General features: G+C 38.9%; 1 protein-coding gene across 1 annotated transcript in view; it reads right to left on the reverse strand.

Moving 5' to 3' along the window:
- RRP15 (ribosomal RNA processing 15 homolog) overlaps nt 1-16,754 on the reverse strand; it is a 37,913-nt gene that overhangs the window by 14,445 nt on the left and 6,714 nt on the right. The window contains exons 2-3 of the mRNA XM_002760508.7: nt 4,031-4,323; nt 1,320-1,417 (exon numbers count right to left, since the gene is read on the reverse strand). Coding sequence (XP_002760554.2) covers nt 1,320-1,417; nt 4,031-4,323 — 391 coding nt within the window. The remainder of the gene's footprint in view (nt 1-1,319; nt 1,418-4,030; nt 4,324-16,754) is intronic.

Here is a 16,754-nt window from a genome sequence, read left to right on the forward strand (position 1 = left end):
AAGTGACCTTGAGGAATGAAGTAACGTCTCCCCCAGACAAAGAGCAGGCTAGTTACCAATCAGTATAAAAGTGATAGATTCCCAAGCACAGTGTTCCAACTCTTGTAACACAACATACTGCACATGCAGGCATCCATCCGGGACACCAGCATTCCCTCTATGGGACAGGAAACAGTGGGAATGCGAAGCTGTGCTACTGCTTTTGCCATGAGTAATAAAGTCCTTTGTCTTTGACCCAAAGTGTCTTGTCTTCTACCAGTGTCCAGGATAAATTTTCACAGGCTAGCTTATAAACTTACAAGGAGAGTAAAATTCCAGACCCTTCACAGCAGTGACTGGACCAGGGTGAGGCAAGGGAGGTGCCTAGGACATAAAATTTAAGGAGGCATTCACTCTCATGTACTGATCCTGTACTTTTCTAAGTTCTGTATATGTATCCACTTCACTGTCAAAGCAACCCTATAGGCTAGGTATAGTCTACTTATTCACAGATAAACTGAGAGAAAAAGAAATTAAGTAGCACGCCCAGAGACACAGTGCTAGTAAGAGCCAGTGCTAGGATTTGAACCTAGCAGTCTGGCCCTATTACTCATGCCCTTATTCACCACACCACGCTATCACACTGTGTAATACCTAGATGGATTAGAAAATGACCAAAATAACTTAGGTAACAAGAATTTAAAAGTAATTCTGCCAAGTACAACTGCTACATTCTTCAGTAGTAGCAGCCCAAATGTTATCTCCTCTGTAATGCCTTCTCAAACTCTCCCAGACAATCTTCTGTTCTAAGTTCCCAACACATAGGCATAATTCTGTCCTCAAAGAGACTAATTCTACAGATGACCAGGCAAAGACCACCCAGCAGCCACCATATCCTATTTATCTTTGGACGCAGAGGGCAACGAGTAAATGTTTGGTGCCAATGATTAAATAAGCGGAGTAAAAAGATAGCATGAAGTAGCTATAATGTGTAATGTATTATGTCATAAATATAATGCAAGATAAAAATCATCGAGTGCCATAAATTTCGACAGGCATCATAAGTGAAGTGCAGTAAGAGGTCTGATTACACAGTTCTCACCACTATAAAAACAAGATGATCCAAAATAGGTTCATACCAAATATACACACTTAGCACATTAGATTCTGGCCTCACGAGACCTGCAAAATCTTTGGTTTAACTCAGTGTTAAACAGGCAGACTTAGATATTTATCACTTGGCTCTAAGAAGGCTGAGCTTAAGAATTAAATCTGGTCAAAAATAGAATCATAAGAAAGCTTTAGTACACTTATTTTTTAAAGGGCAAAAACAGTCTTACCTCGTTGCAATTCTCTGAAGATTTCTCTCTGTCTCCTTGTCTTGGACAACATCTGGCTTTACTCTGCACATCATTTCCCACTCCATCCTCTTATCACGCTGTGTTATAAATATTGTTATGTGAAAGAATATTAGATATTTCTGAAAGTGCAGCAAACATCGGTATGATACTCTGTGAAAGGGTGAAGGTAATAAATCATTCTGGCTTAGTTTGTCACTGGGACTTTTAAAAAAACACCATTTTAGGGGTTCAGCTTCAAGAGCCTGTGGTTAGCACTCAGCATGTCATACGAGAGGCACAAAGTGAGTTTCTGTCAGGCCTCTGACAGCAGGGCCTGGAGAGCTGCCAGCATATTCAGCCAGGCAGTACAAGATAGGGTATAAGGGAGCCACAGGCCTGCTCTGCCATCGCCAGACCATCCGAGGAAAGCATAAAGAAGGTTCCAAACTACACTCTGGAAATTTTAAGTTCATCTTTACTTTCAGAAAATGACTTCCTCAGTCATCAGAATTATTATTAGGAAATTGTATCACTTTTAAAAGAACAGCATCATATCCACATACTTACACGATGACTATTATTTCTTTGCACAAAATCATTTAAATCCATTTCTCTTCTCATAGCATATCTGACCAATATTCTTGCCATATATGGCATATCAGCTGTAAACTATAGCAAACTGTACAGAAGCAGAAGGGGAGGTGGGAAATAAGAAAATCCCATAGATAACATAATTTAGCTTGAACTTGTCTTTAAGTAGCATCCTGGTCCCAGGAATCTGATTTGATACATTGCTTGTTCATGTCTCCTTCTCAGGCCAACATTTAACCAAATATCAAATATAATGATATAATGAATTCATCACCAAGAAGCTGGCAAACATCAAAAGCATCAAAGCCAGTAATAAAGACATTTTTATTAAAATTTCTTTTTATCTATTTATTTTCTCTACTAATCTATTTCTCATTTATTAATGAAAATGTCTAATCACAGTAAAACCAAATTCTTGCTCTCACTATAAAGATTAGCCTAATAGCTTTCTAAAGAAATACAATTGTCCTCAAGCCAGACAATTCATTTTAGTGGTCATGAAATTCACTGTCAGATTATGACAGAAATTTTTTTTTACATCTTACTTTTAAGTTTGAAACAGTCAATTTTAAATGATATTCAATACTCAAAGGATAATAGGTATGCTTAATCCTGAAACACTTTTAACTCTGGAATTTATTTTTGCATTTATGATTAGAAAGAAGTAGCTGATATACTAGAACACTTAATGGTTAACATTAGGAAATGATAATTTACATACACTCTTCTAAGAAACATACACAAAGAGCATTGTAGCTGCTGTGTCTTGTTTCTGATATACATGCACGTTCACACATTATGGAGCCAGGATCATCTCTAGCACTCAAAGCTTTGGCCTAGAGCAGAGTTACAGACTCATTCCTCTTGGCTTCAAAGTGTTCTTACCCTCACTAGAACTCTGGGACCAGAGGAAATCAAAGATTCTGATATTGTTGAAGCCTCTTCTAGCATTTGCCAGATTATAAACAAAGATTCAAATTTTCAGTTGAAAAGCTATCTGTAAGATTCAAAGACAAAACGTTTCTTAAATAAAACACAATGAGAATACTGAATTAATAATGGAGTATGCTGTGTTTCTAAGAGCAATGCTTAAAAATTTCCATCTTTCACACAGAGCAACCAGTATTAAGAAGAAAACATTCATCTTGAAACAAGATAAGGAGATGGTAAACATAATAGGAAATACATGCCAATTCAAACCTATTTTTCTTTCACTTTTACCTATGAAATAACTTTGGGAATCAGTACTTTTATACCACCAGTACATTTGTAGAAAATTATTTTTCTTTCATTAAAAAATAATGAGTGTATTAGTAACCAAGTATTTTAGACAGAGATCATCAAGTACAGTGATATGAAAACCTTATTTTTAGTTCTTATACAAATTTATGTCCAACTTTTGGCCTTTAATTAATAGATTATACCTAGTCTAATGTCTATCACCAGTAGTTCAACAAAAGCATAATTAACTCAAATTTATCCAAAACTGATTTGTATCTAACATTGAAATAATCAGTTTTCAGAACTGCAACCAATCCTTGAGTTGTGACATCTTCACAGATTTCTATTATAAAATAAGTTTTGGCAAAAAGTAACTAACATGCTTCTTAGTTCAAAACCTAATAAAGTCAGCATACAGACAGCTAAAGCAAATAAAATAGGCTCAGGAACCACTGCCAAGTGTCTAATTCTTGATTTTAAAAACTGGCTGGGTACAGTGGCTCACACCTGTAATCCCAGCACTTTGGGAGGTCGAGGAGGGTAGATCACCTGAGGTTAGGAGTTCGAGACCAGCTTGGCCAGCACGGTAAAATCCCACCTCTATTAAAAAAAAAAAAAAAAAAAATCAAAAAATCATAATAAAATAAAAATAAAAACAGGTTTTCTCAGCGTTACATTTTCATTACTTTGCCTTTGCCTAGATGATTAAAACGTGAACATGCTCAATGGAGTAATTTAGACTAAATTCCTAAACATAACCTTAGTTATCCACCTTCACATAAAAAGCAAGTTAAAAACTGGAATGTTAGTTAAACAAACACTGCAAGGAAGAGTTCAGTCAAGACAACAACTAGGCTAGACAAACAAATCTAATCTACAAGACAACTGGTGGAACACACCTGTTTTATTTTCTCTTGTCTTTCTTGCTTTAACTTTTCTTTTTCCTTTTCCAGCTTCTTATTTTTGACCAGAATAGTAGGTTTACTTTCAGGAGTTTTCTTGTTGAGAACTTTAGCCATGGCATCTGCCCAGCCCATATTGGTCCCAGGATTTGATTCTGCGTCATCTTCATTTTCTTCGTCATGGGGCTCAGCATCACTCTCATTGTCAGCTTCTATTGCTTCCTCATCAGAATAAAAGTCGTCATATTCTGGTCCACTGCTTCCTGTTATAGATCCTCCTACTATAGAACCTAAGAGTGAAAGCAAATTAAACTTTAATATCCTAGGCAAAGGTTGCCAAGACCCCTGGAACCCTTCCTGGAGCTCCGTCCATCCCCATTTTTGCAAGGGGCGACTTTTCTGAGTCACACAGCTACAGTAATGATGAAAAGCAATAGGACCATCTATCCCATTGTTATTAGCTCCTAGAGACCTAGCCCAACCACAGACAGGGGATGTCACAGCGGCTTCAAAACCCAGGACCCAGCCAGGCGTGGTGGCTCACACCTGTAATCCCAACACTTTGGGAGGCCAAGGCGGGTAGATCACGAGGTGAGGAGACCAAGACCATCCTGGTCAACATGGTGAAACTCCACCTCTAGTGAAAATACAAAAATTAGCTGGGTGTGGTGGCGCGTGCCTATAACCCCAACTACTCGGGAGGCTGAGGCAGGAAATTGCTTGAACTCAGGAGGCAGAGGTTACAGTGAGTTGGGACTGTGCCACTGCACTCCAGCCTAGTCAGGGCAAAACAAACAAACAAACAAAAAACCCCAGGACCCAGGCAGCAGAAACAAATTCAATAGCCTCTGCCACGTCCCTATTGTCAAAGTGGTGACAGGTGGTGACATGGAGTCAGTGCAAGGTGTGTTCAAGTACATGAACCTTAACTGCATCACTAAACTAATGGAAGAGGCTAATGAAGACTATTAAACTAACAGAAGACTTTAATAAGAAAATGGTACAGCATTACCAGAATAAATCTTCTAAGGAATTTATCCCAGATATTTAAAATTCTGAATTTGTGTGCAGAATAAAGGGCCTAAAACTAAAAATTAGCCTCATGTGTAAGAATTTGCATATAACATTAGAAAATTGGGCATTTTGGCCGGGCACGGTGGCTCAGGCTTGTAATCCCAGCACTTTGGGAGGGCAAGAGGGGTGGATCACGAGGTCAACAGATCGAGACCATCCTGGTCAACATGGCGAAACCCCGTCTCTACTAAAAATACAACAAAAATTAGCTGGGCATGGTGGCGCGTGCCTGGAATCCCAGCTACCCAGGAGGCTGACGCAGGAGAATTGCCTGAACCCAGGAGGCGGAGGTTGCAGTGAGCCGAGATCGCACCATTGCACTCCAGCCTGGGTAACAACAGTGAAACTCCTTCAAAAAGAAAAAAAAAAGAAAAAAGAAAATTGGGCATTTTAACATTTTTGAAAAAAAATTATCTAACGATGTGCCCAAGATACTAGATTCAACTATAGTGCTGAGTGACTGAACGAAAATATCAAGTTCTGAGTTGAAGACACAAATGTCTAAGTGTACCTTTGACTTTTTCATACAGAACCACCAAAAAAAAAGCACCGATAGGTTACCAGCAAACTATCATCATTTAAAATTCAAATGGATGAGAAGGATAAGCAGAAACAATAAATAGTCCAGAAAGTGGCTTGGCTTTCAAATCAACCTGCTGAGCAGCTCTGGGGAATTTAAACTTTTCACACTTTCAACTTCTTTTTTTTTTGAGACGGAGTTTCACTCTTGTTACCCAGGCTGGAGTGCAATGGTGCGATCTCGGCTCACCGCAACCTCTGCCTCCTGGGTTCAGGCAATTCTCCTGCCTCAGCCTCCCGAGTAGCTGGGATTACAGGCATGCACCACCATGCCTAGCTAATTTTTTGTATCTTTAGTAGAGATGGGGTTTCACCATGTTGACCAGGATGGTCTCGATCTCTTGACCTCGTGATCCACCCACCTCGCCTCCCAAAGTGCTGGGATTACAGGCGTGAGCCACCGCACCCAGCTTCAATTTCTTAAATTAAGTGCACTTTAACGACGAGAGCACAAGCACCCAGCATAGCATGCATGCATCTCTATGATCCAGAGCTTCTGGAAAGCTTCTGTTCTTCAGAAACCTACAGAACTTATTAGGAAATACTTGAAGAAGACAATCTTAGTAACTTTGAGTGTTTTTTAATTAGCAGAAGAAGAGGTATCAAAAAAGGCTGAGAAGTCAACAAAGAAGAAAACTCAGTAATATACAAACAGCTGCCATTTAGCAGTGATGACTTTGGATAAACAATTGTGCTTTCTTTGGATGACTCCAGAAATAGTTAAATCTCAAAAGATTCTTATGGAAAATGCCATCACCTGAAACTTTTCCTATCAAAGTACCTCTACAAAACAATATTAGTAGTTTAAGTATTTTTTAATATTAAGATAAAATATTATTTAAAGAAACACTAGAAGAAAAAGGCCAAGGCATAAGCAGGTTTCCTGCTGTTCCTTACTTTACTCAATTCTGTTCCTCCCACCCAAATCAGAACCTTCACTTAAATGCAGAGGATTACAAAGAACTCCATATGCTAAAGCACTGCAGCATTTCAGTGAGGCTGCTCTGGGTCCATTTGCCCTTATCAAAGCCAAGCATCAGAACCGTAACTGCGGCTTCTACCGTCTATTGATTGGGTCTTATTATTGCTTCAAAATTATCTATTTTTCAACTCTGAGGCTCAGTTTCTTCTTTAAATAATTTCAAGAAAATGTTCGTAATTTGCCTTTAACATCCTCTCAGCCTTTTGTATCAGCTATTGCTATGAGCAAGTAAATGGAAGTGACTCCACAGTCAGCTATTACCTTCAGAGTGATCTCCTCTACTCTCTTGACTTTAACCCATAAAAAGACCTGACTTTTAGCACTGATTATAATACTTGCAATTTGGGCATTATTTTTACATAATGTTTATTTTTTCAGTGCTGAAAATTCATAAAACAAAAATGACGAAAACCATTAAAATATTTCAAGTAAAAATTTGTAACAAATTAGAAAGTAGCAAGTAAAAACATGCTTATCTAAAAATGAACCTCAAGCATGAGTAAAAACAAAGTATCTTCAAAAATTTAACTGAGGCCGGGCGCGGTGGCTCACGCCTGTATTCCCAGCACTTTGGGATGCCGAGGCGGGTGGATCACGAGGTCAAGAGATCGAGACCATCCTGGTCAACATGGTGAAACCCCGTCTCTACTAAAAACACACACAAAAAAATTAGCTGGGCATGGTGGCGCATGCCTGTAATCCCAGCTACTCGGGAGGCTGAGGCAGGAGAATTGCCTGAACCCAGGAGGCGGAGGTTGCGGTGAGCCGAGATCGCGCCATTGCACTCCAGCCTGGGTAACAAGAGCAAAAACTGTCTCAAAAAAAAATGTAACTGAACATTACATAAAAAAGAAAATAACATTTCACATTTTTAAAAGCATAAAACAAAGTGCCAACAGTATAAAAGAAAATGTTAAAAACAAGAAATCACTTGCAATTCTATCATGCTAATAGAGCTGCATATTTCTTAATAAAGAGAAAAAAATTAATGAAAATATTTAATTTGAAGCTTTTTCTGTATCTTGGGCCAACTGAAGAAGCCTGAGCACATTTGAGACTCTAGGCTTTAACACACAAATATAGTTGATATAAAGAAAGAACTTTATTACATTGCTCATAACACTAAAAACAAAAGGTATCTAAATTAAAAGGTAGTAGCACTTAACCAATTCAATAAAAGACTGAATTTTTTGTTCCAGGGCCACAAAACTTTTCCCCAAGAAGCATCTCCAAAGGACCAGTGTGCCCTGCAAAGTACACTGGAAATCAAGGTATGGAGAATATAGTTAGCTGAAAAATATATTATTTTAATACTACATATGTTTTACTCTTCCCAGTCCGTAGCGTTACACAGACACTAATACAAGATAAACGATCCTTAGAAAAAGTGCTTCCCATAATAAGTAAGTGTAAAGAGGCCAGATGGCTTAAAAGTTTGGGTCAATAAAACCTATCTTGGTGATTATAAGCAGAAAGATCTTGACAAGCTTCTGGTAGCATGTCAGAACTGCAACACTGACATCTAGTGTTTCATCCTGATGTATTCACACACAAATTGCCCCAGATTTCATGTTTTTTAATGGTACTATAAAGGCAACCAAAGCAAGCCAAAACACTTTCTGATTGTGTAACCCATTCCAATTTTCCACTTCAAAACCATGGCTGTTTTTCTTTGGTGCTTTTCTTACCTAGCTTGACTACAACATGTGTAATATGAATACAAAATCAAACACATGAAAAGTTTATAGCACCATTTAATACAACGTGCACTCACCCCACCAATTAAAAAAAAATCCAGAATTCCCTTAAGTCATGGTTTTTATTTTATTTTTATTTATTTATTTTGTTTGAGACGGAGTTTCGCTCTGTTGCCCAGGCTGGAGTGCAGTGGCCTGATCTTGACTCACTGCAACCTCTGCTCCCAGTTTCAAGTAATCCTCCTACCCCAGCCTCCCCAGTAACTGAGACTACAGGTGCATGGCACCACACCCAGCTAATTTTTGTATTTTTTAATAGAGACGGGATTTCCCCATATTGGTCAGGCTGGTCTCAAACTCCTAACCTAGTGATCTGCCCGCCTTGGCCTCCCAACGTGCTGAGATTACAGGCAAGAGCCACCCCGCCCAGGCTATTTTATTATTTTCTTAAAGAATCTCTATCTCAGAGGTTTTTTATCAGGCATTCACTGCCAATGCAAATGATGACATTAAAAATGTGTATAAACAAATTAAAAACTGCAAAGTAATTCAGTCTCCCAGCATACTAAAAAAAAACCAGGATTTACTTCTAGGATACCAAAGATTATCACTATGCAAATCAGAAAATAGAACTGGCTCAAAATATTATTATATCCTAATTAAATGAGATTTTAAAAAATTTTCCACTCACTGATCTATAACAGCAGAAGCAGATATATCCAGGTGTCTAAGGGCATAGAAATCACTAAATGAAAAATGCCTTTGAAGTCCTGTGTGTTGCCTTAAACATTAATTTTGCATACTATAAAAATCTGGAAATTAAAGGTCTACAAAGGATGCTTACTTACGTAATGACTAAAAGTTCCAACCATGGCAGTATTCTCTATCAAAGCTGCTCAGCAGCCACAGCCACAAGAGGCTACTGAGCACTTCAAATGCGGCCAGCACAACTAACTGAAGAACTGAATTTTTATTTTCTTGAATTACCTTAGATTTAAATCACATGTGGCGAGAGGCTACTTTATTGAACAGAGCAGGGCTAAACCTCTGACGTACTGAGGTAGTCATAAGGCATTTCTCATCTCCTGCTGCCTTTTCCCCCAAACCTCCAGTCCCCTTTCAAACCTGCCATCTGTTCCCTGACCGGAGATACACATGGTGAGCTGCTGGCGGGAAAGTGAGCGGTAAGGTCTGACTGCAGTGAACTGCATGGTGACCCTCATTAACCACACAACCACCTCGGGAGGCCTTCCGGAATTAGAAAACCTGAAATGCTCGTAAGAGCATGGAAAGAGGAAGGAAGGATCGACCCCTGTGGTGCCTACTTAACTCCGAGACATTCTCCATCCTTTCTTATTCCGTTCCAGCCTCAATTGACAAGGACTTTGGACTTTGTAACTGACCTTGGCCAACACCCTACAAACACACCCAATGAGGCCCTCCCAGCTTGGCCACATCCTACGCCACACCCTATAACCCCCTCCCAGCTTGGACAACCTCAGGACTCCACAGCCTACAGACCCCCTTCCAACTTGCAAAAAACCACCCTAACTTTTGTAACTTCCCACTGCCTCCTCCACAACCTATAAAACCAACTCCTATCCCACTGCCCTTTTGCCCCTTTTCAGCGTCAGCCCGCCTGCACCCAGGTGAATAAACAGCCTTGTTGCTCACACAAAGCCTGTTTGGGGGGTTTCTTTGTTCAACGTGCGCATTTTAACATGAGCCATTTTCCTTGGTCTGTGATAAAGTTTTAAGAAGACTCACAGTCCCTCAACATTCACTGAGCACTCATGTAATGGGCAAGAAAGGACAAAGGAAAAATCTAAATCTAGATTTCTCTCCTTGAAGAACTCCGGAGTTTAGTAGGGTGGATAAATTACATAGCCAAATTGCAATAGGATTTGTAGGTATTCTTAAAAACAATGAGGAAGAAAATTTTACAAAGACAATATTCAAGTTGTTTCTTAAAGGGCAAAGCAAAAGTTTATTTGAATGACAAGAGAAAGGAAGAGGCCAAGGAAGTAAGATTCCCTAACCGAGGCCAGCTGATCAGATAGATGGCAAGATCTCTGAACCTAGAATCAAACACATCCTGGATTTGAGTCAGCGCTCTGTAAGTAAATCAAAATTAGTATTATAATCCTATTATTGGCACCCCAGGCAGAAGAAATCAGCATGTCCAAAGGCATGGGAATGTTAAAGATGATGAAATATTTATAAAAAGACACAAAGCTGAGACTGGCTGAAACAAAACATTTGAGAACTAGATAGTAAAAATTTGGCATATCACATACTATAAAAATGCTTCAAAAGAAAAAAGAAAAAATAATAATTGGGGATAAAGATTGGGATTTCATAAAAATGTGGTTTATGATCTAAGAAATATAATACACATCATTCCAAGATGAAATCCAAGTAGTTTAAAAGTTAATACTCCAGGTGTGTGCTTCCAGTAAAAGGCCAAATAGCTGGATTTTTTTCTCTCCTAGCACTTATCTAGAGTCCTTACTTCTAAAAACATTCTCTATTCAGCTTTTCTTTTAAAATGTAAATGCCACCTGAAAGTAGTAAGTCTACTGGTTAACCTTTAACTTCCTTCACACCTTCAAAATTTGCCTAAGTCAAACAGAACTCCGGGTAAAAACATGATTGAGGACAGTTAGTAGGGGACAAAGAAATAAGGCTACCAGGATTCAATCTCAACTCCAAACACAAATCTATGTGGCTTTTCTGACATTAAGTCTTCTGCCTTAGTTTCCTCATCTGTAAAAATGGGAATAAAACGGTAATTACTCCTTTGGGCTTTTATGATAATTAACATATAGAAAGTTCTTTGAGTGTTTACCCAATGTAAGCACCACTTAAATAGGTTACACACCGCATACACATGCAGAAGTAACGCTCACAGACACACACAATGAGAATTTCTATGTGGCTGTGGTAGAGAAAGGGAAGGAAACAAGGAAGGAATACCTCTGGTATTGGGAATCTGGAATTCACGTCAGGTGTTAAATGAGAAGCTTTAGATGACTAGAGAGTTATGGAGGGGAGTAAAAGCACAGATTATTGAACTAGACTTGGGCGTTAGGTCCTGATTCCAGTATTTTCTAATAGCATAGTTTTAGGCAAGTTACCTAACCCTTCTGTGTAACAGTTTCCTTATCAGTAAAATGGGGATAAAAATAGTAACTACTTCATTGGGAGGCCGAAGCGGGTGGATCACAAGGTCAAGAGATCAAGACCATCCTGGTCAACATGGTGAAACCCCATCTCTAATAAAAATACAAAAAAAAAATTAGCTGGGCATGGTGGCGTGTGCCTGTAATCCCAGCTACTCAGGAGGCTGAGGCAGGAGAATTGCCTGAACCCAGGAGGCGGAGGTTGCGGTGAGCCGAGATCACGCCATTGTACTCCAGCCTGGGTAACAGGAGCGAAACTCCGTCTCAGAAAAAAAAAAAAAAAAAAATAGTAACTACTTCACTGGATGATTAAATGAGATAACACACGAAAAGCACTTAGCTCAGACCTGGCACAAGAATAGGCACTAAATAAATGATAATCAGTAATCAGAGGACAGACAGAGATCCTGAGAACCTGAGGAACAGAGAAGAGAGGATCACAAAAGCTTGAAAAAGAATGCCAAGAAATAGAGGGAAAATGAATGTGAATTCAATTATAAAAGTGCTGCCTGGCCGGGCATTGTGGCTCAAGTCTGTAATCTCAGCACTTAGGGAGGCCAAGGTCAGGAGACTGAGACCATCCTAGCCAACATGGTAAAACCCCATCTCTACTAAAAGTACAAAGATTAGCTGGGTGTGGTGGTGCATGCCTGTAATCCCAGCTACTAGGGAGGCTGAGGCAGAACTGCTTGAACCAGGGAGTTGCAGTGAGCTGAGATTGTGCCACTGCACGATCTTGTTATAGTATATAACCTGTATGCCATGGAATCATCACATGAAGGCCACTTTTTACTTTATTTCATGAGTGGCCAATGTCTCTGTCCTACAACTTTTTCAAAGTACTGTAAAATAACGATAATATGAACGAGCTAACACAGAGTTAGACCTAGGTACTATTTCTGAAGCACTTTTTATGTATTATCATTTCACAACACTTTTTCTTTTTTTTTTTAGAGACTCTGATGCCCAGTCTGATATACAGTGGCACAATCTTGGCTCACTGCAGCCTTGATCTCCCAGGTTCACTCAGTCCTCTCCTTTAAGCCTCCCAAGTAGCTGGAACTACAGGCACACACCACCACACTCAGCTAATTTTTTATAGAGATGAAGTCTCACTATGTTGCCCACGCTGGTAACGAACTCCTGGGCTTAGAAAAGTTAAAAACATGCCCAAAGTCAAAACGGCAAAGCTATTGGGGCTGTTGGACTTCTGAGACACTACAAAGTTTTGCATCAAAGACTCAATTTGGACTAAGGTGTGCTGAGCTAATGTAGCTACTCATTAAATATTTCAAAATACAGTTTAATAAAGCTTGAATTTAAAAAATTTCTAACTAAGCCCCAGTTAACCTGAATAGTCTATTCCCCATCCTCATTCTGATTTTACCTAAGTATACACATCCCCCTAGTTATTCAAGGCTCTATAAAACTGCTCCCCATTCAGTTGTAAATCATCTGCTCTGTTCATGCCACATGGTCTTTCCTGCCAATTACTACATTTGGAATATTCAAAATTGATGCTTTAAAACTTAAAAAAAAAAAATTACCTTTGAAAAAAATGAAGTCATCCCAGGTTTCCATAAAAATAACCAAAAATAAAATAATAGCGCTACCATGGGAAAACACTGTCAGATGTGATTACATGTGCTAGCGGGCAAGCCAAAACAGATAGAGCCTGGAAGTAGTCTGTTAACTGAGCCTGTCTTATAAATTGTTAAACCACTCAAGTAGGACTATGATATACTTCATTTCTTAGGCATGTTCCTTTGCTATTTTAAGTAACTTAAATGATAAAGGAGGCTATAAGCTACAGTTTGATGAAAAGCACATTTATCTGCTAGGCTATTATATCCTAAGTACAGCATTGTAGTTTATCAAAAATGAAGGGATATCTCCCAGGACCTTCTAACCTGAATTGTTATCAAGTCTTGTGTTATAAGTAGATGGCCATTTTTCACATACGTAACCAGAACAATTCAGGCTTTTTAACTCCCTGGAAAACCTGAAATGATCCTCCTTACTATTTTATAGTCATATGGGTACATTTTATGAGGGAAGAGTAAATCAGATCATGGCCTGGGACAACAATCAAGGCTTCTTTTTTTTAACCTGGGTTGATTTACAGACACCAGAAGCTTCCCGTCGCCACCCCCCGCCCCCAAACCCCACACTCTGTCCCAAGACTACAAGCTTAAGACCCTAGTTAGAGTTGAACTTCCATAAATCTGAGTAGCTCAAGGATAACTCAGAGGTAGAGGCTATCATCTTACCCTTTATCATACTTGATATCATCAACCACTGTTCTTATTTTTTCACTTGAGGTGATTTACTGTCTAGGGAGGCTGTTTTTCTGTTCGTTTGGTTTTTTTTTTTAAGACTACAAGCTTAAGAACCAAGTATATATTGTATCTAAACTTCCAACAAGGTATCAAGTCAATAAATCTGAGTCATTCATGGATAACTCAGGTAGGGGATTACCCTCCCCTCTATAACACTTGTCATTTTTATATTACTTAAAATGCAGACTGTAGCACTTTACCTTCTGTGATACTGTGAAATATGTATTTGGTCAACTCCTAAAATCCTTGGAACCTCCAAAAGAGTGTCTTCTTGTATGCTAATGATTGAGGACTGGTAGTCCAGATGCACCAAGACAGGATTAGAGGTTTCGGACTTTCAGCTCCATTCCTAGCCTCTGGGAAGGGAGAGAATCTGAAAGTCAAACCAATCACCAATGGCCAATAATTTAATCAACCATGCTTATGTAATGAAGTCTCCATAAAAGGTTCAAAAAAAAACCTGGTTCAGAGAGCTTCTGGATAGCTGAACTCCTGGAAGTTCCTGCAGGGTGGCACACCCAGGGAGGGCATGGAAGCACCGCACCCCTTCACCCTATACTTCACCCCGACATCTCTTCATCTTTATCCTTTGTAATATGCTTTACAATAAACCCATAAACTTAAGTGTCTCCCTGAGTTCTGTGAATTGCTCTAGAAAATTAATCGAACTGAAAGGGAAGACTGTGGGAACTCCAATTTAAAGTCAGTCAGTCAGAAGTTCCAGAGGTCTGGATTTAGGACTGGTATCTGAAGGGTTTGGGCAGTCTTATGGGGCTTAGCCCTCAATCTGTGGGGTCTGACACTACCTCCAGGTAGATAATGTTGAAATGAATTGGAGAGCAAACAGCTGGTATCCACTGCAGAACGGATTACTTGCTTGGTGTGTGGGAAGGAATCCATACACATTTAATCACAGAAGTCTTCTGTGACGATTGTTGTTGAGTAGTTGAGTGAGAAAACAGAGAAAAGCATACTGAGTGGTGTTTTTTCCACATTCACCTGCTGTATATCTCTGATTCATGAACCCCTTCAATTTTACTGTGATCAAATTTCAAATCGTTCTGAGAGTACTACAATTCACCAAAAATTCAATCTGAGTCATTTTGCTATTATTCAAATTGACATATATAACTGCTAATTTTACCTCCATGATAATCCAGTATATGAGTATTAAAAAAATCATGTTAAGAGAAATTTCTAATTTATTCAATGAATAAATGGACATCAAGTACTACACCATGAATCAGGCTCTATGCCAAATTAAGATGTAGCTGTCATCACAGTGACAAGGTTTCCATCCCCAAAGAACTTAGGAAACTTCTGCAGTCTAACCAACAATACTTGAGTTTTGGTCTCATGAAAGCACACGCTTCTACCTTTCTTATACAATATGTCTAAAGAAATTAAAGCAAGAATAGAAAAAAAAATTCAAACAACATATGGGTTATATCCATGTGTTTTCTATGAAACTCAAGTAGGGTCTTAATGAAGAAAGTTTTTCAAATGTAAACACAGGGCACATCCCTATCAATTTTTATAATTCAGTTAAAATTCAAAGATAAGTGTCTGATTCAGTTTCCTGATAAAACAAGCCAGTACTATTTAAATATATCTATAATTTACACACTGATTTCTTATAGGTCTGAAGCCTCTGCCTTTATAGTTTCTCAGTACTATCATCTAAAAGTTTTTGATAACTTAGTAGTTCAACCAAGACCACGTTATACAACTACCTGACTAGAAAATCCATCTCCATGGGTTACCTTTACAGAAATATTTAGTTTCATGAGACAAAAATAACACTTTCACTTTTATAAAATAGCAAATTCTGGGTTAAACCAAAGAAGAAAAGTCCCATCTTTAACCAATAGACCTACATTACTAAATTTATTAAATAAAGAACTCTTTAACCAGGCATCATGGGGTGCACACATAGGACCATGATGTGTACCTATGGTCTCAGTCATTGGAAGGCTGAGGCAGGAGGACTGTCTGAGCATGGGATGGAGGTTACAGTAAGCTATGATCATGCCACTACACACCAGCCTGGGTGACACACACCAAGACCCTGTCTCTAAAAAATAGCAAGAAAAAGTTATCTTTAAAATAACAAGTAAAATATATGACCCTTTATTATTTGTCTCTATGGCAGAGATAGGGTAAGTTGCAAAAGACAAAGTAAAAGAGACATTTATAAGTTGAAACCTAAAGGACAGAAAAAATCTGGAGCTGATTAGAGGAAAGTAAAGGAGAACAAAAAGAGACATAAGCACGACTAGAAAGAGAAAGAGCAGAGTGTATTCAAGAAACTAGTTCAGGATGCTATGACGCTAGTCGTCTAGGGACTGACAAGATGTGAGCCCTGAGAGGTAAGCAGTGGTCAGATCACATAGGTTAGGTATGCAAACTGTTGCCAGTTGACAAGGAGATTCAGTCAGTCAATCGCTGTTACTTGTGGATTCTGCATTTGAGGATTCGCCAACTCAGTAAAATGTATTTCTAGCCCCAAATCAATATCCATGGTACTTTGACAGTCATTCACAGACATGCTTAGAGTAGTGATGAACTGGAGTCCCCCTACATGCACACCTAGCTGAGGCTGTAGAAGAAAACACTCCGCCTTGTTTCAGCTTTCTCACTGTAAACTGTAATGTTTAAAATGGCCTCCACGCATAATGATGAAGGGTTTTGCAGTGTCCCTACGCACAAGGATGCAAGGGGCCTTTCAGAGAAAATAAGTGTTGGATGGGCTTTGTTCAGGCACATTACTGGCCATGAGTTCACATGTTAATGAATCAACAAAGTATATAAAATATAATTATTATTATCCACTTCACTGAAGAGTATACTATGCCCAAAATGTATGTT

This window comes from Callithrix jacchus, chromosome 19, assembly GCF_049354715.1.
Source record: "Callithrix jacchus isolate 240 chromosome 19, calJac240_pri, whole genome shotgun sequence".
Taxonomy (NCBI): domain Eukaryota; kingdom Metazoa; phylum Chordata; class Mammalia; order Primates; family Cebidae; genus Callithrix; species Callithrix jacchus.